Consider the following 21,743-nt stretch of genomic DNA (forward strand, 5'->3'; position numbering starts at 1 on the left):
TTCCAGAATTGATAAAAGGTGATTTAGTGATAAGGCCTCCTGTCTTTAACGTATTAACACTAGTTTAAACAGAAGGCTAAATAGCTGAAGAGAATCCTGTGTAAATCTGAAACCAGGGAATAGGCAAAACCTGATGGTATTAGCATTACCTGAGAGACTATATAATGAAACATTGGTTGCCTCTCATACCAGTTCTGTGCACTTTTTAAAATTTTATTTTATTTTTTAACATTTTTTTTTTAATTTTTTTAATTTTTTAACATCTTTATGGGAGTATAATTGCTTTACAATAGTGTGTTAGTTTCTGCTTTATAACAAAGTGAATCAGCTATACATATACATATATCCCCATATCTCCTCCTTCTTGCATCTCCCTCCCAGGTGCACTTTTTTAGGGGTTTTCTTGGTCTTAAAATTACATTTAAAAGAAAATTTCTGTAACTTTAAATCTGTTTAAAATTTTATAGTTCCTTCTTATTTTATCCATTTCTTTATACCTGTCTTGTCTATTTTCTTGGTTTTAGTATTTTAGTCTCCTTGACTTTCATAAAACTCTCTAGATCAGCAAGGGTTTAGTGTAGGAACTAGTAACCACTCTAGGTATTTTGAATGGGAGTGGGAGTTAAACATAGCGAAATAATGTGCCTACAGAATTTTGAGGCTAGCATAACTTCACTACCAAAAACTAACAAGACATTACAAGGAAAGAAAGTGCTTTTATACCGTTTTATACTTTTATACCAGTAAATGGAGAGGCTTGTCCATAACTTTCTAAAATTTACATTTAGTGGGAAAAAAGAAACACTTCCCAACAACTTCATCTTTTAATTGTAGTAATATGGTAACTGACATATGGTCAGCCCTTCATATCGGTGGATTTTGGGTATTGTGTCCTGGAACCAATACCCCTAGGATACTGAGGAATGACAATAATTGGGTTCATATGCACCGTCTTACTGTTATTTTCTAATTGATAGCACCTGTTTTCTTTTGTTCACTTTCTTTTTCTTCTTTTGGATTAACCAAGTATTTTTCATTAAATTTTTCCTTCTTTTAATTTTTGAAAAATTCTTTTGCTATTTAGTGATGACTCTAAAGATTACAACACTTTTTGCTTCCCCTCCCCTCCTGCCTCCCCTTCTCCCCTCCTGCCTCCCCTCCTCCCCTCCTCCCTCCCCTCTTCCCCTCCTCCCTCCCCTCCTCCCCTCCCCCTCCCTTCCTCCCCTCCCCCTCCCCTCCTCCCCTCCCCTCCTCCCCTCCCCCTCCCCTCCTCCCCCCTCCTCCCCTCCCCTCCTCTTCTCTCTCCTTTTACTGCGTGTCTGCTGGCAGTGACTTTTGTTTTAGTTTGTGAAATGTTTTTATTTTGCTTTCATTTTTGGAGGATATTTTTGATGAGTGTGTTGGTTTTCTGTGGCTGCTATAACAAATTGCTACAAAGTTTGTGGCTTAAAAACCACAGAAACTTATTCTCTCACAGTTGTGGGAGCCAGAAGTCCAAAATTCAGGTGTTGGCAGGGCCTCACACCCTCTGGAGGCTCGAGGTAAGAATCCTTTCTTGCCTCTTGAAGTTTCTGGAAGCTTTCAGCATTCCTTGACATGAATAGCCTTGTGGCAGCATCACTTCGGCTTCTACTTCCATGGTTACATCATCTCCTTCTCGTCTCTGTTTCATATGCGGACACTTGGCATTGGGTTTAGGCCCCCACCACCCGTAATCCATGATGATCTTATCTCAAGGTCCTTAACTTATGTCTACAAAGACTGTTTTTCCAAATAAGGTAACATTTATAGGTTCCAGGGATTTGATGATGTATCTTCTGGGGGGGTGGGGTTTCCCTGCCATACTGAGTATACAGTTTTAGGTTGGCAGTTATTTTCTTTCAGCACTTTAAAGGCAGTTGTATTGTCTTCTGGTTTCTGTCAGAATTGTTTTTGTTTCTTTGGAGTTAGTATATCCCTTCCCTCCCCCCTGCCCCCCACCCCGCTGCTTTTAAAATATCTCTGTTTTTACTGTGAAATGGCTAGATGTGATTTTCTTTGTGTTTATCTTGCTTAGTGCTCACAGAGCTGCTTGACTCTGGCTTGATAAGAGGGCAGTAGAAGGAAGAAACGGGGAGGAAAAAATATCTCCTCTGAAGTGAAGGTAGTTTTTCCAGAAGAGTGGGCTTTAGTCTCACTTTAAGGAGAACACTTTTAAATAGCTTGGAGAGCTCAAAACTGCTGTTTAGGGAACTGAAAACCACATGAGCCAAGAACAACATTTTAAAAAAGCCCCTGGCACAGCAGCAGGAGGATGAGGAGTTGGTTGGGCATGGTTCTGAGCACAGGGGTGGAGAAGCAGAGGCTCCTCCCAAAGGCACTGACAGCCGCTGGCATCCGGGTCAGCGGCAGGGGCCAGGGGGTGGGGTGGGGTTAGAGTCTGCCAGGGCACTCACCCCTCCCTGCCCCACCCCACTACGACCTTCACCCTTCCTCCCTCCACCTCTGAAACCCAGGGGCAGCTTGAACCCCCAGCGACCGTCTCAGCAGCCCAGATTCTCCCCCGGAGCCTGGCAAGTTCTAGGACTGGAAGCCAGGCTAGCAAGCCCGGCGCCAGAGGTGCAGTCGGACCTGGAAAGAGTGTGGGGGGGGACTGGAGCCTTAAAGCCCACCCACATCCTTCAAGGGGAGGGAGGAACGCATCTTTTTAACAGTACTTCTCAGGGGTCAGCCTGCTCCCCACCGCATGGTGATCCATGCTCACTTGACACAGACCACCTCCTAACTGTCCCCCTCAATTCCGCCCTAAGGGGTCCTCTGACGTCTGTGACAGCGTGGGTCCCGACCTCTTTAGTCAGCTGAGGCCAGCACTTCAGGGGTCCCTCCAGTCCCCTCTCTGTCGTCGTGTCTCCCTGCCCCCTGTACTTTATCTAATAGAGGAAGGAGCGCAGTCAAGGGACCTGCGAGCCTGTGGATGAGTTTTAAGCCCGAGAGCCCGAGATGCAATTAAATATTATTGGAACCTACTGTAAGGTGGGGGAGGGGAGGCTAGGAGGCTGCGTCCCACCGTGGCGGGTCCAACTCTGGGACCCTGCACCCCCCCATCCCCTCCCTCGCTTCCCCAACTTGAGCAGGAGGAGCTCCGCAACCCCACCCAGTCCTTTGCAGCTCCCCCTTCTGGAGTCCCCTCCCCACCCGCGGGCGGAGCACGAAGGGCAGGGCCTAGACGAGGGACCAAAGCTCCCCGGGACTATGTTGCCCATGCACGGCTCTTCTGAACAGCAGGGGCGGCTTGGAGCAAACCTGAGCTCTAGTTTTCTAAGTCATAAGAAATACACAGTGTAAAGACCTTGTTGGCTGACTGCAGTCTGTGGATCACCCGTGGTCTGTATTATCAGTTTATCTTTTTCTTTTCTTTTTCACCCATATGGTCCTGTGTCTTGCCATTCCTAGTGTTTTTTTCATGGAATGTAGTAAACAAGTGTATTAAAAATTATAGGTGATCCAGTTGATATCTTCCTTTGTTAACCACACAGCATGTTGCTTGATCTTTTTTAACCCCCCAGCTTTACTGAGGTATGATTGATAAATAAAAACCGTATGTATTTAGGTTGTACAACATGGGTTTTTTTAAGGTGTACGTGATGATTTAATCTATGTATATGTTGTGAAATGACTACCACGATTAAGTATCTCCAAATATCATCACATTGGGGATTAGGGTTTCAACATGTAAATTTTGGAGGGGACACAGACATATCATGCCCCCAGGCCAACGATGTCCATGTATTCTGATTTCGCCTTTGTTGCACGAGGGTATCGGACACTGAGATGGAGTTAGGAGTTCAGCCGTTGTAGGGGTGGGTAACGCTTGTAAGGATCCGGTGGGGTGGAAGCAGTACTGCGTGCGGGAGCCTCGGGACCGTGGTGCGAGTGGGCAGTGTCAGCCGGCTCATTGGGGGGCCCTGGGGCAGCACTGGCAGTTAGAGGAGGCCTCGGCAGGCAGAGGTGGCCCTGGAAAGCGCTGCTGCTGAAGGCTCTCTGCCCGCGTCCTCCTCCCGGCTGAACAGCAGCTTGTTTTCTGGAATAGAGATGCAGGTGGTGGTGGTCACTTGGCTTTGTCAACTTAATGATTGTTCTCTGTCAGTTCACAAAGGTTTGCCTTGTTCTTATTTGTATTTTATAATACATAGTACTGCTGAAGATAATCCTTCATCTTGTGGGGTTTCCATAGTTTTATTCAACCAGTTCTTTGCATGGGTATGTTGTTTGAAGTCTTTTGCTTTTCCAGTAATACTGCAGTTGATAGTGTTTGTGAAAATTATCTTCAGGGTGGATTCCTTGAGGTGGGATTGACAGTGCAGAGAGTAAATGCAGATGTGATATTTTTTTTCCTGTTACTCTTTTTTTTAATTTTAATTTTATATTGGAGTATAGTTGATTAACAATGTTCTGTTAGTTTCAGGTGTACAGCAAAGTGATTCACTTATACATATACATGTGTCTATTTTTTCTCAAATTCTTTTCCTATTTAGGTTATTACAGAATATTGAGCAGAGTTCCCTGTGCTATACAGTAGGTCCTTGTTGCTTATCTATTTTAAATATAGCAGCGTGTACATGTCAATCCCAAACTCCCAATCTATCCCTCCCCTCTACCCTTCCCCCCTGGCAACCCTCAGTTTTCTCTAAGTCTGTGAGTCTGTTTCTGTTTTGTAAATAAGTTCATTTGTATCTTTTTTTTTTTTTTTTTTTAGATTCTACATATAAGCAATACCACATGATATTTGTCCAAGTGATACCACATGATATTTGTCTTTCTCTGTCTGATTTACTTCACTTAGTATGATAATCTCTGGGTCCATCCATGCTGCTGTAAATGGCATTATTTCATTCTTTTTAATGGCTGAGTAATACTCCATTGTAGGTATACCACATCTTCTAACGCAGATGTAATTTTAAAGGTACTGCCGAGTTCCCTTCTTGCGTAGGATTTTTACTGCTTTGCACTCCTACCAGAAGGGTGTGAGACTTGTTTACCCCACAACCTTGCCAAGAGAGCGTGTCCTCAGCTTTTGGATTTGTGCCAGCCTGAAGTTTGAAATGGTAGTTGGCAGTTCTCTCTGTCCATGTCTTCCGTTGGTTTTTTTTTTTCTATTGGGTTTTTGTTTTTTTAACTTTAAAAGTTATTTATATATTAAGTGTATGTGCCCTTTGTCTAAATAATTTGCAAGTATATTTCTTGTAAAAAGCTAAGTCTTTTTTACGCAGCTCGTGGTATTTAAGTTTTTGTTTTTATGAAGTGATTGGGATTTGGGATCACTTCCAATCTCTTGCAAGAGGGGGAGTCTGGGCAGTGTGATTTTTAGCTTGCCAACCCCTGCCTGCCAGAAGGGAGGTAGAGTCGATGTTGGAGGAGACAGTCCATGGGACTCGCCAAGGGGCGTCTTCAGGAGGACAGTACTGTGACCGGGAAGATGGACCCGAGTGGGAGGGAACAGTGGTTCTCAGCCGTGTTGATTTGGAACCCTGCAGATTAGAATTTTCTGGAGGGATTACAGCTTCCCACAACTAGTTGTGTCGGTAGTAAAGGCTAGCAAACCTTGGTCATCTTGGCTCTGTGCCCTGAATGTAGAGGAGGCTCTTTAAGGCCCCGTTGTCACGTGGTGAGTGGATCGAGCTGAGCTGTGAGGGACCTGGAGTGAATAACTGAGGCCCCTCTGGTTTTGACTGAAACACTGACGTCTTTCTTGATGTTTCTGTTGTGTTCACGTGATCAATTAGTGGTTGTAGTTTAGTCTTATTAAGGATTCCTCATTTGTGTTAATAAAGGTCAGGTTGCTTGCAAACGGAATGTGTGAGTGGATTTTTCCCAGTTCCATTTGTGTATGGTGCTGGTTAGAGCCCGTGTAGCACGTGAAGCTCGCAACACTCTTATTACTCTTGCTAAGTAATAAATTAGGGGATTAGAATCGAAAATAAAACTGCCAGAAGAATTGGGAGTTTTCTGACTTCAGCTTAGGTTTTTTTTTTTTCTTCTTCATTCTAATTCAGTTTCTGTCAAATTTTTTTAATTGTAGAAAGTTGTAAGCATTTATACTCTTAGGTTAAAAACACGTGTTTATGGTTGTGACCCATCACAGCTCTGAGGAGAGGAGACAAGTAGAGACCATCTGCTCAGCACCCATAGCACTGTTGGGCTCCTGAAGTCAGTCTGGGAGTTGCGGTGAAGAAGCTGAGGACGACTGGGTCTGTGGGAGCCCTGGTTTTAAAATCACATTGTTCTTTGTTTTTCTCCAGCTGGTTTCCCCATGGGCTATGCAGCAGCAGCTCCGGCCTATTCCCCCAACATGTACCCTGGAGCGAATCCTACCTTCCAAACAGGTATGCAGGCCGTATGTGCTGGGTGGCAAAAGTGCTTTGTCCATGTGGCTGGGGGAGAATGTCAAGTGGATGGATTTGGAGAAAGGTGGTTATAGAATTGGGATTTGAGGTTGAATTGATTTATTGGTTCATAAAATTAGGCTTCTTAATACATACAACAAAAGCTTAATTCTTATTGCACATAAAGCTTTGTATCAATATATTGCATTTGTGGCGTCCTTCCACAACACAGATCTTCATTCCAGTCATAGCTTGTTACAGGTAACTAGTTGTTCCAGAACATGTATGTATTTATGAAATAGTGTTGATTATTAGAAACAAAAGATCATGTTGCCATGTTAATAAGTAGAATTTCCATGTTGCTAACATTTTTAGAGATAACTGATTTCTCTCTAGAACTTGAGCACTTTGATTATGGCTTTAAAAGAAAGTCTTATTTTCTATGTAACGTGCATGAGAATAGTTTCAGATTTTAGAAATCAGTGGTACAATTAAAAGTGGAATTTGTTTGGGTCTGGACCTTGTAAAGACAGTTTTTTTTAATGGGACTTTCCTCTTTGAGCCTGCATTTTGGTGTTGGCTCATTCCAGGCTTTATTCACCCAGGATGGACTTTGTGATTCCGCTGCAGCAGTGGTGGCCTACACTCTGATCTGAAGGCTCAGCCTCACGGGTCTGTTGGGGTGCTTCTTTGTCCCTCAGAACCCCTAGCCTCACATAGTTAACTTGACAGGAGAGGAGACAGCAGCAGTGTCCTTTTCCTGAGTTCTTCCAATTTGATAATCGTAAAATTCTTCCTTCCTTCTGTGGCCCTTCTGTCCATGACTCCCATTCCATTCCCACTCTTACTGCCTTTGTTCACCCTGTAGCTCACACCCAGAGAAAGACCTTCTTAGCTTGGTCTTCCTGCTCCCAAGCTTTCTCTCCTTGACTTCATGTTCCCTGCACTTACACCAGAGTAATGTTCGCAGTATGAAGGTTTCCCATGACTAAGACACAGTGAAGCCTAGAGTCCCAACTTTAAATCCCTAGCTCTTTGGCACATTGACCTGTTCTTTCCAAAAGAGATTTTGTTTTGTTTTTGCATAGCTTTTATTCACACTCTCTCTCTCTCCCAAGAACTAGAGAACCTGCTACTTTGTGCCATCTTTTGGGATCTGTTATGGAACATCCCTTCCCTGGGACAAACAGTATTATGTTATTACTCACTAGATTATATAAGGGCCAGATGGCACCACCATCTCCTTTTGTGAAGCATCTCATCTTGTTTAACTTTTTTAAAACAGCTCTCTGGAGGTCTGAATGACATTCAGTAAACTGCATATATTTAAAGGGTACTTGATATGATGTATGCCACCTCCTTCTCAGTCTAGAGTGAGCATATCCCTCGTCCCCAAAAGTTTTCTCCTGCCCCTTTGTGACCTCACCTAGGCTCCAGGAAATCACTCATCTGTGTTCTCTCACTACAGATCGTGTGTAGTTTCTAAAATTTTGTGTAAGTGAATCATATTGAATGTCCTTTTTGGGGGACTGGCTTTCATTCAGGATAATTTTTGACATCCATGTTGTAGTGTATATCAGAAGTTTGTTTCTTATTATTGTTGGGTAGTATTGCATTGTACAGAAATAGCACAAATTGCTTATCCATTCACTGGTTGATGAACATTTGGGCTGTTTGCAGTTTGAGGCTGTTACACATGAAACCGCTGTGAATATTTGTGTACATTCTTTATGTGGACATACACTTTCATTTCTCTTGAGTAAATACAGAGGAGTGGAGTGGCTGGCTCTTAAGGCAGACGTATGTTTAACTTTGTAAGAAGCTGCCACACTGTCTTCCAAAGGAGTTGTGCTATTTCATGTTCCCACCAGTGGTGGGGGAGGGTTCAAGTTCCTTTATATCTTTGCTAATACTTGATATAGTCATTCGTTTTAATTTTAGCCATCCTAGTGAATATGTAGTGATATCTTCTGTAGTTTTAATTTGAAGTTATCTAATGGCTAATAATGTTGAACATCTTTTCAATGTGCCTGTTTGCCGCTTGTGTGTCTTTGGTTAAGTGTTTGTGTACATCTTTTTTCTGCCTGTCAGTTTTTAAGTTTGTTTTCTTATTGTTGGGTTTGAGAGTTCTTTATTAGATACATGATTTGCAAATATATTTTCATAGTCTGTGGCTCTTCTCAGTGTCTTTAAAAGAGCAAGAGTTGTTGTTTTTTTTTTTTTTTAAATTTATTTATTTATTTATTTTTGGCTGTGTTGGGTCTTCGTTTCTGTGCGAGGGCTTTCTCTAGTTGGGGCAAGCGGGGGCCACTCTTCATCATGGAGCGTGGGCTTCTCACTATCGTAGCCTCTGTTGTTACAGAGCACAGGCTCAGTAGTTGTGGCTCATGGGCCTAGTTGCTCCGCGGCATGTGGGATCTTTCCGGACCGGGGCTCGAACCCGTGTCCCCTGCATTAGCAGGCAGATTCTCAACCACTGCGCCACCAGGGAAGCCCAGAGCAAGAGTTTTTAAATTTAATGAAGTTCACTTTATCATCTTGTTCTTTTATGAATCACGGTTGTGGTATCGTTTCTAAGAAATCTTTGCCTAACCCAGCATCACAAAGGTTTTCTCCTAGAAGTTTTATAATTTTAGGTTTTACATTTAGGTTTATGACCCATTTTGGATTAATTTTACTATATGGTGGTAGGAATGGATTGAAGTTTATGTTTGCATAAGTATTACTTGTTTTTTACTGTATGTGATCGTGCTGCAGACCACCATAAAATGTCACTGTTCTAGAATTCTCCAACGTAGCTCACTTGTACTCATTTTCTCTATGGAGTACAAATTGATGTAAAAATGTACTAAAAGCTTTCAACTTTCTTATTCTTTTACAAAAAGAGCCTCAGGTTTATTTGAGGCTGGTGAAGCCGTTTTCCTTGCCCAGGGTGTGAAGTGCTCCCCTGAAGGGAAAGTTTGGTGTTTAGTGGGCTGGTGCTGGTGTCTGATAGCTTCCTCCTCTGGCCAACCTGTAGAACAGGTGCCATTCCTCTTCTCTCGCGTGTTTCCTTTCTTGTAGAGAGATGGGCCCTTTCCTGCCTCTTTTCCAAGACTGCTCTCAAGCTGTTCCTCTAACCCAGAAGCTGGGGCGGGCAGGTGGGAGTAGTGGTCTTGGTGGGAACGGTGGCTGCCAAGAGGGCCTGCCTTTTTGAAAGGGGTGTCCACTGATGGGTGCTGGATAGTTGTCGGCTGCCACACTGCTGGCCCAGCATTGCCGGATCTTCAGATTTTTAGGAGAAGCTGGGAATAAAGATGTATGTGAAATTTGCGAATGAAAAAGATAGAAGGCACTTGGAAGGTCCTGCCGGTGTCATGCGAGTGCTTGCAGCCCCCTGATCTGAGTCTAGGCTACCACTGTGCTCCCTTCTTTTTCTGGGATCTTCAGCATTTTCATAGCTTGAATTTTTAAATTTCCTTTTTCAGTGGGCTTTTTTTCTTATGTGATGAGTAAGCCAAAACTGTCACTATAGAAAAACTAAACAAAATTTTTCTCCGTTTCTGCTGCTTTCTCAATGTTCTGGTTCTCTCACCACCAGATTTTCGGACAAAGCTGATGTATAGTATAGGGGTTGTGTATGTGGCTTTTAAAGCACTTTTGCAGCCCTAACACTGCTTATTTCTTAGCTCTTACAAGTGTGACATAGGGAGGTTTTAGAGAACCTTGTGAGGAGATGTCATGTCTTTTGCTGAAAAGTTCCATTACTCAGAATCTGGAAATGGAGGTGGTATTCATTTCATCCTCATGAACAAGCCTAGTAGGCTGAGTACATGTGCAACCAGAGAGGGCTGTCTTTTTTTGGAATCAGAACAATATATTGGAAAGAGTTTGGGCTGTAGCGTTAGCAAGATGTGGCTCAAATCCTGACTCTGTCACTCCTGGGAAAGACGTTTCATTTTTGGCATTTTGTTTAATGAATCATTATATGTCCTCAGCTGTGTTATTTGAGGATTCTAGCTGCAAGCATGCAGTCAAGCTCCCAAGGCACCAAGGCTGCACATTCAGGCTTCTCTTCTGTTCCCATTTACAGCCAGGAGTATCTGTAACGAATATCTGCATTGATCACCTGAAATCATCAAAAAAACATTCAGTTCTTTGTAGTAAGCTCTATGTAGGAGGTGATTTAGATATTACATTGGCACATATTTTTAAAAGATGAAAACGTTGCTAAGTGATGGAAGGCTTCTGTGGTTGCTGCCATGCATGACTGGATGGCGGATAAATTGGGGAAACGTTTTTGGAGGACAGTTTGGCATATAACAGAAAGAAGCTTAAAAACGAGAATAATCAGTTAACGCAAATATTTATGTGTACGTGCAGGTACATCTAGTAAGGTAATGGTTTGATTAAACTGTTGGTTTATTTCAGTGTTTAACTGGTCTTATTACTTGTTTATGAGGGATATTTAGTAAGTGGAAATGCTTTACGATATGCCACGTTCTTTCTTTTTAAGCTCAGAATTATGTCCATGGAGTAAGATTCCAGGTTTGTTTAAAAATTTTCACTTATGGTGGCCACACAGGAGAGAAGAGCGTTAGCGTGTTAACAGGTTGTGGGGTCATGGCCTCTGTTTCTCTCTCTCACTTAAGTTAAAGGTTTACATTCACATCCTTTAAAGATTCCTGATTTTCCTTCCGACCCCTGTTACTGTGACCCTGTGAGCATTGCTCACTGCTGTGAACGAGTGGCTGTTTTCTTCTGCAGTTACTTTTTCTTCCCTGGACCTAGTGTCCTTTATTAGATTTCTGTAACCACATCGTTAATTAAACCCTCAACTTCCCCCCAGGCGTGGGGTCTCTTCTCAGCATTTTAGGCCACGTAAGGTGTTCGTGTTTTCTTTCCTTGGTGGTGTCTTTTTGAAACCCTCTCTCCTACTCTGGCCTGCTTGTCCTCTGGGTCTTACACCGGGTCGTTCTCCATCATCCCAGGGAGTTCTCTCCTCTTCCCTTCCACTTGATTCCTTGTCTACTTTCTTAGTTCACTCTTTGGTTTTAGTGGAGGATCTTTTTCAGTAATCTCCCAGGAGAATATGGGAGAGTCACAGTTTGGAGATTTTTCATGTCGGAAAACATTTTATTCTGCACTCACACTTCACTGTTAAGTTTGTCTGGATATAGAATTTTAGGCTAGCAGTTATTTCCCCTCAGAATTTTGAGGACATTGCTGAACTGTTTGCCAGTTTTGCTGTTGGCTGCTGAGAATGTCGGTACCTTTCTGATGCTTGGTTGACTGGGCTGGGCTTCTCTTTGGTGCTCTGTAGTAGTTCTGTCTCCAGGTTCTGAAATTTCATGATGCTGTGTTTGGTGCAGGTCGTTCCTCCTCACATATACTATGTTTCTGAATTTCCAGATTTTCTAAATAAATGTCTTATACTCAGAAAGTTATTATACGAAATTTGTGTGGTATGCAGTACTTTTGGGGAAAAATGATCTGTTCCAATGTAAAAAGCTTCTGGCCCCTCACAGCAGTCTGAGAGCAGTGGCCCTGTGCGTGAGTTCTGCCCAGAGAGGAGGTCAGCCTGCGGTGATGCATGTTTGCTGAGAGTGAGGAGGAAAAAGGCTGTGACCAGTGTGTTGTCTGTGTGGCATCCTTATGAATGGTCTTTAGGGAAGGAGCATCTGGAAAGCTGTTAGTGTTTTTGAAAGACCAAGCAGTGAATGTGTTTGGTTTTGTATTGTGAATGGTTGGCAGATCTAAAAATTATTTCACAAAGTGTCTATTTTGGATACTGTGAGATGTATGTGTATTTATTTATGTATTTTTTAAATTTTAAGTTTGTAAGACTCCTGTTGAGGTTCTCTGGTGTTACATAAAACAAAAAGGAAAGTGCCTATGCACACTTGGTTTTTAATTGACTGGGAGGCATGTTTGCTTTCCTTGAAATTGATTTGTCTTCAGTGTTGGATAGAAAGTGATGTAATAGTCATGCCCATACAAAAAACCAAAATCAGTTTTCTCAAGAGTTCAGGATATAGCTCACAGTTACAAGAATAAGCAGTAAGATAATATATATTAAAAATTGTTGCTATAATTAGTAGAAATAGTGGGTGACTATTTCTCCAACATACAGAGAAGCTGAAAAAAAATTCACAGTGAGCATCTACATATCGACTGCCAAGATTCTATAATTAAACTTTTTAAAATCAACTTTTAAAAAAAAATTTATTTTCTTTAGTTTTTTGGCTGCGTAGGATCTTAGTTACGTGTGGACTCTTTGTCGTGGCACGCGGGCTTCTCCCTAGTTGTGGTGCGTGGGCTTCTCTCTAGTTGTGGCATGCGGGCTCCAGGGTGCGTGGGCTCTGTAGTTTGAGGCACGCGGGCTCTCTCGTTGAGGCGCGCGAGCTCAGTAGTTGTGGTGTGCGGGCTTAGTTGCCCCGCGGTATGTGGGATCTTAGTTCTCCCACCAGGGATCGAACCCGCGTCCCCTGCATTGGTAGGTGGATTCTTTACCACTGGACCACCAGGGAAGTCCCTAAAACCAACTTTTAAAGTTAAACATTTTACTCCATCCATCCTTCAGTCCATCTTGTTTTTTCATGTGTTTTGAAGTAAGTTGTGGATATCAGGATGCTTTTCCCCATCTACTTCAGTGGGCGTATTGTTAATATTTGTTTACAGTTCTTTTAGGTTTTGTTTTTAGGTGAAATTTACGTATATAAAATGCACACATTTTAAATATACCATTCATTGTATTCTGACAAATGCATACACATGGTAGCTTCTTGGAGTCACCTCTTTATCTTCAATAAAGTGTACATATGAGGCAGTTGTTATAAAAAAGATATCTCAGATGATTAGGAGACCTCAAGCCTGCTGGGTGGGTTTCTGCAACAGTAGGCCTCTAGCCTCCCTTAAAAGAAAAGCTCGACATCATAGGTTGGCCTATCGTTGATTGTGGTAAATAAGGGACTTTGCCTTTTTTTCAGTGGATGTGGTGGGCCAGAAGAGTGCTTCTGAATCAGAGGGCCTCTCTCTGGAGAGGTGTATGCTTAGATCTTCCTAACTTTGCTTTCATACTGTGTCCTTAGAAGCTTATTCAGGTGGACAGCTTCCAGCTTCTCTTCAGTCCAAGCTTCAGGCTCTTTCTGCAGTTTGAACAGTGACAGAATTGTCATGGACTTTCTTATTAGGAATATTGATGGCTTTTTTAGAGGCTCTATTTTCTTCCAGTTTTTCATTCAGGTCATGAATGCATTGTTTGTGTGTTTTCACTTCCTCAGACAGGTTCTCTTTTCTCTTCTCATTCTTTTTTGAATCACTTTATCCTATAGCACCATGACTTTCTATAGAGGGTTGGCTGTATGTAGTGAACATTGGCATATTTTACCTTTATTTGCCCTTCCAGCTGGTACCTAGCTGCCAGATTATCTTTCAGATAAGATTGCTGAAGAGCCATGCCTTCCTAGCTTATGGCCTTTTTAAAGGCTCAGAAAACTTTTATGTTCATCTCCTAGTAGCAGGGGACCTCTGCCCGCTTCCTTCCTTGTCCCTTTAGCTCCTGCATGACTGTTGTTTCCTGGGAGGTTTTCTTAGCTCCTCTCTCAGTTGTGTGTCACCATCTGAAGGCATTATAATTTTCTCACCTTATTTACTACAAAACATTTTCAAATATACAGAAAAATTGAGAGAACAGTGTAGTGAACATCCGTAATATCCAGCACCGAGATTCATCAGTTACCATTTTGCCATATGTGCTTTATCTACCATATAAAGATGAGTGTGTGTGTACGTTTTGTTGTTTGTTTTTGGTTTTTTCTTGAAGCAATGCAGAGTTATAGCCTTTTTTGGCTCTTGTCCTGTGGGCTTCAGCTCGACCCTCAACGTAACGTAATGAGGCTGCTCCTCTGCATGACCGTGATACCGTTATCGTACTGAGAAGCGGTAATTCTCTCATTTTATTTTGTAGTTCGTATTTAAATTTGCCCAGTTGTCCCAAACATTTTTTAAAAAGATTTGGAAATAGAATCTATTCAAAATATACATGTTCAATTTGTTTATAAAGTTGAGTTTGTTATGTCTCTTGTCTCTTTTAATCCATAAATCTACCTAACCTTTATAAAACACTTTGAAAGACTTATTATTATGAAAAATTTGAAATACAAAAATACATAAGCCTTCCCTGGTGGCGCAGTGGTTGAGAATCCGCCTGCCAGTGCAGGGGACACGGGTTCGAGCCCTGGTCCGGGAAGATCCCACATGCCGCGGAGCAACCAAGCCCGTGTGCCACAACTACTGAGCCTGTGCTCTGGAGCCCGTGAGTCACAACTTCTGAGCCCGCGTGTCACAACTACTGAAGCCCACGTGCCTAGAGCCCGTGCTCTGCAACGAGAGAAGCCACTGCAATGAGAAGCCTGCGCACTGCAACGAAGAGTAGCCCCCGCTCGCTGCAACTAGAGAAAGCCCACACACAGCAACAAAAACCCAACCCAGCCAAAAATAAATAAATTAAATAAATAAATTTAAAAAATAATAATAACAAAAATACATAAGTACACAGCAGGCTGATGACCACTTACCCACACCCTAGCCTCAGCAGTTACAAGTAGGGCATGAGCAGGTCGTACACAAGTACACAGTACAGGGTCCACCTGCCCATGCCCTAGACTTAGCAGTTAATAGCTTATAGTTGATCTTTTCCATCTGTACTCCTGTCACTTTCCCCTATATTATTTTGAAGCCAATCTCAGACCTCACAGTCATCAGTTTTTCAGTATTATCTTTAAAAGATGAATTTAAAAATATATATCATCACACCTAAAAAATAACAATAATTATTTAATACTATCAATACTACAATCAGTATTTATATTTCCAGTTGTTTCGTCTACGTCATGGATGTTTTTTAATTGTACAGTGAAGAAAGGTGGGGGGGGGGGAGGGCCTTGTTGGTTCTTTTTAACCTCTGAAAACTGGCTAGCACCAGAAATTCTGAATGTGATTTTCAAGTTTGAAGTCTAGCACTTGTTTTTAAAATATGCTAATTCTGTGAACATTTTGATTTTCCGACATTTTTGTAAAAACCTGATATCCTTTTGGTCAGATGTGAGTTTAGTGACTCCTGTGAGGCTCTCTTAATTCAGGCCAGTGGGACCATGTTTAGCAGTATTCTCCTGTGAGTTAACTCCACGATGCCGCTGCTGCAGAGTTGTGAGAAGTGGGAAGGAGAGGGTAGCTCGCGCAGGAGGGAGCTGTCCAGACATACTTTGCCTTCATCCACAGGCTTCTGTTTTTGAGACGACCTGCTCCTGCTTTTGCCAGCCAGGACTGTGTCAGTGCTGCTGTTTTGGTGGTCTCTTTCCTTGTGGTTTTCCCCTGAAGTCAGCACCTTGTCAAGGCGGCTGGACCTTTTGACAAGCCCTGTTGGCCCCAAGCATGGCGTGTGACGTTGGTGATGCGCTCTGGCAGTTGGCAGCACTCTGCCCTGGTGCAGTGCTTCCATCACCGTGACTGGTCACAAGTGTGTCCAGGCACCACTGCCTCATTTCCTCCTCTGATGTAGTCAGTCACTTATGGGGAATTAGGAGCTATCACTGAGCCGTCTCCTGGGAGTGTCAGTGCAGGGTTAGAAATCAGTGGCTTTCATAATTACCTTTTTCTTTATAATTAAAGAAAATGTTTTGCCACCTTATTGTGGTATAATTGGTGTACCATTAAGTACACATATTTAAAGCTTCAATTTGATGGGTTTTAACATGTATATACCTGTGAAACCTGTGAAGCCATCACTTTCATTTTCTGTCCCTCTTAAAGACTAGAAGATGAGCAGCTAGAGAGAGGGACTTAACTGCTCTTGTCTTTAACGTTGCTTTTCCAAATCTGGAGACTCTTTATTCTACTCTCTTTCAGCTCAAAACTGGTATTGAAGTTTGGTGTCTTCAAATTTTGGCATTGTTTTTACTGACATAATAGTTAATGAATGTCAAAATAATATAGGGAAACCTGGTGGGAATGTAAATTTGTGCAGCCACTATGGAAAACAGTATGGAGGTTCCTTAAAAAACTAAAAATAGGGAATTCCCTGGCAGTCCAGTGTTTAGGACTGGGCACTTTCACTGCTGGGGCCCTGGGTTCAGTCCCTGGTCAGAGAATTAAGAATCCCGCAAGCTGCGCTAGGTGGCCAATAAATACATAAATAAATAAGTAAATAAGTAATAAAACAAAAACTAAAAATAGAGCTACCATATAATCCAGCAATCCCACTCCTGATCATATATCCTGAAAAGATAAAAACTCGTATTCAGAAAGATACCCAGTGTTCATAGCAGCACTATTTACGATAGCCAAGACGTGGAAACAGCCCAAGTGCCCATCAACAGATGATTGGTTTAAAAAGGCATGGTAGGGGCTTCCCTGGTGGCGCACTGGTTGAGAATCTGCCTGCCAATGCAGGGGACACAGGTTCGAGCCCTGGTCTGGGAAGATCCCACATGCCGCGGAGCAACTGGGCCTGTGAGCCACAACTACTGAGCCTGCGTGTCTGGAGCCTGTGCTCCGCAACAAGAGAGGCCACGACAGTGAGAGGCCCGCGCACCGCGATGAAGAGTGGCCCCCCACTTGCCGCAACTAGAGAAAGCCCTCGCACAGAAGCGAAGACCCAACACCGCCAAAAATAAATAAATAAGTAAATTAATTTAAAAAAATATATACTTAAAAAAAAAAAAAGGCATGGTATATGTGTGTGTGTTGGAATGTTACTCAGCCATAAAAAAGAAGAAAATAATTACCATTTGAAGCAGTGTGGATGGACCTAGAGAATATTATACTAAGTGAAGTAAGTCAGACAGAGAAAGACAAATACATGATGTCACTTATATGTGGAATCTAAAAAATAATACAAATAAATCTATATACAAAGCAGAAACAGACTCACAGACATAGAAAACAAACTTTAGTCTACCAAAGGGGAAAGGGAGAGGGGAAGGATACGTTAGGAGAATGGGATTAACAGATACAAATAGATACATAAAATAGAGAAGTAATAAGAATTTACTGTATAGCGCAGAACTATACTCAGTATCTTATAATAACCTATAATGGAAAAGAATATGAAAAAAACCTGTGTGTTTGTGTGTGTGTATACTTGAATCACTTTGCTGTCTACCTGAAACTAACACAATATTGTAAATCAAGTATACTTCAATACAAAAATTTTTTTTCTAAAACACAGAAATAGGGAAACCTGTGAGGGTCTTTTCTCCTTAAAACAGATACGAGCTGAGCTTGGGAGTTACCTGGTTTGGGCAAAGGAGTCATTGCTCAGTGCAGCTGGATCTGGGTTTGTCTGAGTACCTGCTCTGCTGTGTGTGACTCTGGGGCATTAACACCTTTACCAGCATCTTCATCATGAACACCGTGGGGGGGAGTCTGGGGAATAAATGAGAAACATGGCATTTAATAAGGTCTTAGTGAACCTCGGCACACCAAGTGCGTGATGGTTCTCAGTGGGTCTCCAGGACTGACTTGGCCCCTTGGAGGAAAGGGGGACTTGTGGTTTAAAAAAAAGGATCATTTAAAACTGGTGTATCTGTTGGTGGGAATGTAAATTGATATAGCCACTGTGGAGAACAGTATGGAGGTTCCTTAAAAAACTAAAAATAGAACTACCATACGACCCAGCAATCCCACTACTGGGCATATACCCTGAGAAAACCATAATTCAAAAAGAGTCATGTACCACAATGTTCATTGCAGCTCTATCTACAATAGCCAGGACATGGAAGCAACCTAAGTGTCCATCAACAGATGAATGGATAAAGAAGATGTGGCACATATATACAATGGAATATTACTCAGCCATAAAAAGAAACGAAATTGAGTTATTTGTAGTGAGGTGGATGGACCTAGAATCTGTCATACAGAGTGAAGTAAGTCAGAAAGAGAAAAACAAATACTGTATTCTAACACATATATATGGAATCTAAAAAAAAAAATGGTTCTAAAGAACCTAGGGGCAGGACAGCAATAAAGATGCAGACGTAGAGAATGGACTTGAGGACACGGGGAGGGGGGAAGGGTAAGCTGGGACAAAATGAGAGAGTGGCATGGACATATATACACTACCAAATGTAAAATAGATAGCTAGTGGGAAGCAGCTGCATAGCACAGGGCAATCAGCTCGGTGATTTGTGACCACCTAGAGGGGTGGGAGGGAGACGCAAGAGGGAGGGGATATGGGGATATATTTATACATGTAGCTGATTCACTTTGTTATAAAGCAGAAACTAACACACCATTGTAAAGCAATTATATTCCAATAAAGATGTTAAAAAAAAAAACACAAAAAAAACTAGTGTATATCCTGGAAGTCATTCATTCTTTTTTTCTCTTTTAAATTAAAATATAAGTACACCGCTAAACACAGTTCAATAAAGTGGTTTAAATTTTTTAAACTTTAATTTTTTTAATACTCAGCTCATTTTTAAGTTTGAGTTATAATTTATGCAAATCACCCACATATTAAATGTTCATTTGGATGGATTTTGACAATTGTCATACTCGCGTAACCACCACCCAAAACAAAATACTGAGCACTTTTATCATCCTAGGCTTTTCTTTCGCCCTCTCCAAATCATACACCTCCCCCCCGCTTCCCCCGACTTCTGTCACCATAGCTAGGTTTACTTAAGTGTTGAAAATGAGATCATGCAGTGTATGCTCTGTGTCTGGTGTCTTTTAAAAGGTCAGCATGGTTTGAGATTCATTCATGCTTTTGCCTTTTGATACTGAGTAGTGTTTGTATGGATGTATCATAATTTACCCATTTTCCTATTGATAAACATTTGGATTATTTCCCATCTTTTGGCTATTATGAGTAAGATTGGTGAACATTTTTTACAAGTCCTATTGTGGAAGTATGTTTTCATTCTTCTACGGAAAGTATCTAGGAGTGAATTGTTGGGCTCCATGGGAAGTATATTTGTAGCTTTATGAGGAGTTGTATTGTTCCCTGGAACTCGTGTGAGCACTCTGCCATGTCAGCCGTTCTAGTGAATGAGAAGTGGCTTCTCAGGCTTTTTAGAAAGCAGTTTTATTGAGGTATAATTTGCATATAAGCCATCCTTTATAAGTGCACAGTTTGGTGTGTTTAGACATGTATACAGATGTGTGACACCACAAACAGTCAAGTGACTTCATTCCTGTGAAAGATGCCCTCATGCCCTCTGGCCCCTGGGCACCACTAATTGGTTTTCTGTCTCTGTAGATTATGTTGGTCTTTCCTAGAGTTTCCTATCATGTGTTACTGTGTCTGACTTCTTTTGCATATTGTATTTTTCTTTTTTTTTTTTTTTTTTGAGATTTATCCCATGTTATGTGTATCATCAGTTCTATCCTTTTGGTTGCTGAGTAGTAGTATTTTGTTGTATGGTTGTACCACAGTTTGCTGGTGGCTTAGTCTGTATAAATCAGTGGGCTGTGAATGTGGCAATTCAGAGACCCTCTCTTAACCTCCCTGGAGAAAAACTCCTCCGTTGGAATGGGGAGTCAGGAGGGGGAGCCAGGCATCTTACTGCTTACCAGATAGACTCTGAATCACTCTTCCAGATCGTGGTCCTTCATCACTTCCTGGCAACGCGTGCTGACAGCGTCTAGGTCTAGGGGAAGGGGCTTTCCCGGTGTCAGGCTGCTTCTTGACCCTCTTCACTGCTGGCTGAGAGTACAGCTTTTTTGAGCCTGCTAAATTATTTTCCACTTCTACTTTTTAAAAGATTCCAAAATTATTAGGTTCTAAAATGTCTTTTCTTCTCTTCTTGATCTGTGTGGCTTTGTGTCTTTTTATTTATTAATCTGCTTTATTGTCATTTTGGGTGGGGACAAAGGCAAAAGTATGTGTTCAGCCTGCTGTCCCTTAGACCCAGAAGTCTTTTTAGCATAGCCCTGGTGTTTGACAAGTTTTCCCTTTTGTTTTTGCTGTAATTAACAGCGCTGTGATGAGCATGCTTACAGTTCAGCCTTTGTTCAAATCCATGCTTACTTCTTTTTTTCTTTTTTAATTGAAGTATAGTTGATGCACAGTGTTTTATAAGTTACCGGTGTACAACACAGTGATGCACAATTTTTAAAGGTTATACTCCATTTGTAGTTACTATAAATATTGGCTATATTCCCTGTGTGTGTCCTTGTAGTTTGTACCTCTGAATCTCCTACCCCCATGTTGCCCCCCTCCTCCCTCCCCTCTCCAGTGAACCGCTGGTTTTTTCTCTCTATCTGTGAGTCTGCTGCTTTTTTGTTATATTCACTAGTTTGTTGTATTTTTTAGATTCTACATATAAGTGATATCATACAGTATTTGTCTCTTGCTGATTTATTTCACTTAGCACAATACCCTCCAAGTCCATCCATGTTGCAAATGACAGAATTTCCTTCTTTTTTTATGGTTGAGTAACATTCCTGTGCGCGCCCATATGTATGTGTGTGTTTCCCACATCTTCTTTATCTGTTGATGGACACTTAGGTTGCTTTCATATCTTGACAATTGTAAATAATTCTGCTATGAACATTGGGGTACATGTATCTTTTCAAATTAGTGTTTTCATTTTCTTGGGATAAATAGCCTGGAGTGGAATTGCTGAGTTGTGTGGTAGTTGTATTTTTAGTTTTTTGAGAAACTTCCGTACTGTTTTCCATAGTGGCTGCACCAGTTTGTGTTCTTACCAACAGTTCTTACCAACGAGGACTCCCTTTCCTCCACAGCCTCGCCGACGTTTGTTGTTTGTGTTCTTTTTATTCATAGCCCTTCTCACAGGTGTGAGGTGATAGATTCCTCACTGTGGTTTTGATTTGCATTTCCCTGATGACGAGCTATGTTGGGCATCTTTTTATGTGCCGTGCTTATTTCTTTAAAACAAATTTCTAGAAGTAGAGTGGTGGGGTTAAAAGACATACATACTTTTAATGCCAAATTGTGCCCCAGCAAGGGCGTGCTAATTTATATTCCGACAGGGCCGGTGTTTCTTTCCTGTTCCTATGTAAGTATGCACTCAGTAGAACTTTCTTTTCCCCCCTCACCCCCCAGAAAAATACTTGCACATAAAGTCTAAGCAGTGAAGCCAGATCTCAGTAGAGGTGTCAGATACGACTGTGGTCGGGGCTGGAACACTGCCTCGTTCCTCGCTGCACACTTGGTCCGCCCCCTGTGTCTGGCCGAGTGTGGGTTTGAATTAAGGCTGTGGGCTTCTTTGTTTCAGGTTACACTCCTGGCACACCTTACAAAGTGTCCTGTTCCCCCACCAGCGGGGCTGTGCCACCGTACTCCTCCTCCCCCAACCCCTACCAGACCGCTGTATACCCCGTGCGAAGTGCCTACCCCCAGCAGAGCCCGTACGCACAGGTAGGCCTGGG

The 21,743-nt window shown here is 42.1% G+C and overlaps 1 protein-coding gene across 2 annotated transcripts in view; it reads left to right on the top strand.

Annotated features, from left to right (window-relative positions):
* FAM168B (family with sequence similarity 168 member B) overlaps positions 1–21,743 on the top strand; it is a 37,351-nt gene that overhangs the window by 8,164 nt on the left and 7,444 nt on the right. For both annotated transcript variants that reach the window (XM_068545335.1, XM_068545336.1), the window contains exons 3-4: positions 6,279–6,362; positions 21,590–21,732. In XM_068545335.1, coding sequence (XP_068401436.1) covers positions 6,279–6,362; positions 21,590–21,732 — 227 coding nt within the window. The remainder of the gene's footprint in view (positions 1–6,278; positions 6,363–21,589; positions 21,733–21,743) is intronic.

This window comes from Eschrichtius robustus, chromosome 5 (genome assembly GCF_028021215.1).
Source record: "Eschrichtius robustus isolate mEscRob2 chromosome 5, mEscRob2.pri, whole genome shotgun sequence".
In the NCBI taxonomy this organism is placed as follows: Eukaryota; Metazoa; Chordata; class Mammalia; order Artiodactyla; family Eschrichtiidae; genus Eschrichtius; species Eschrichtius robustus.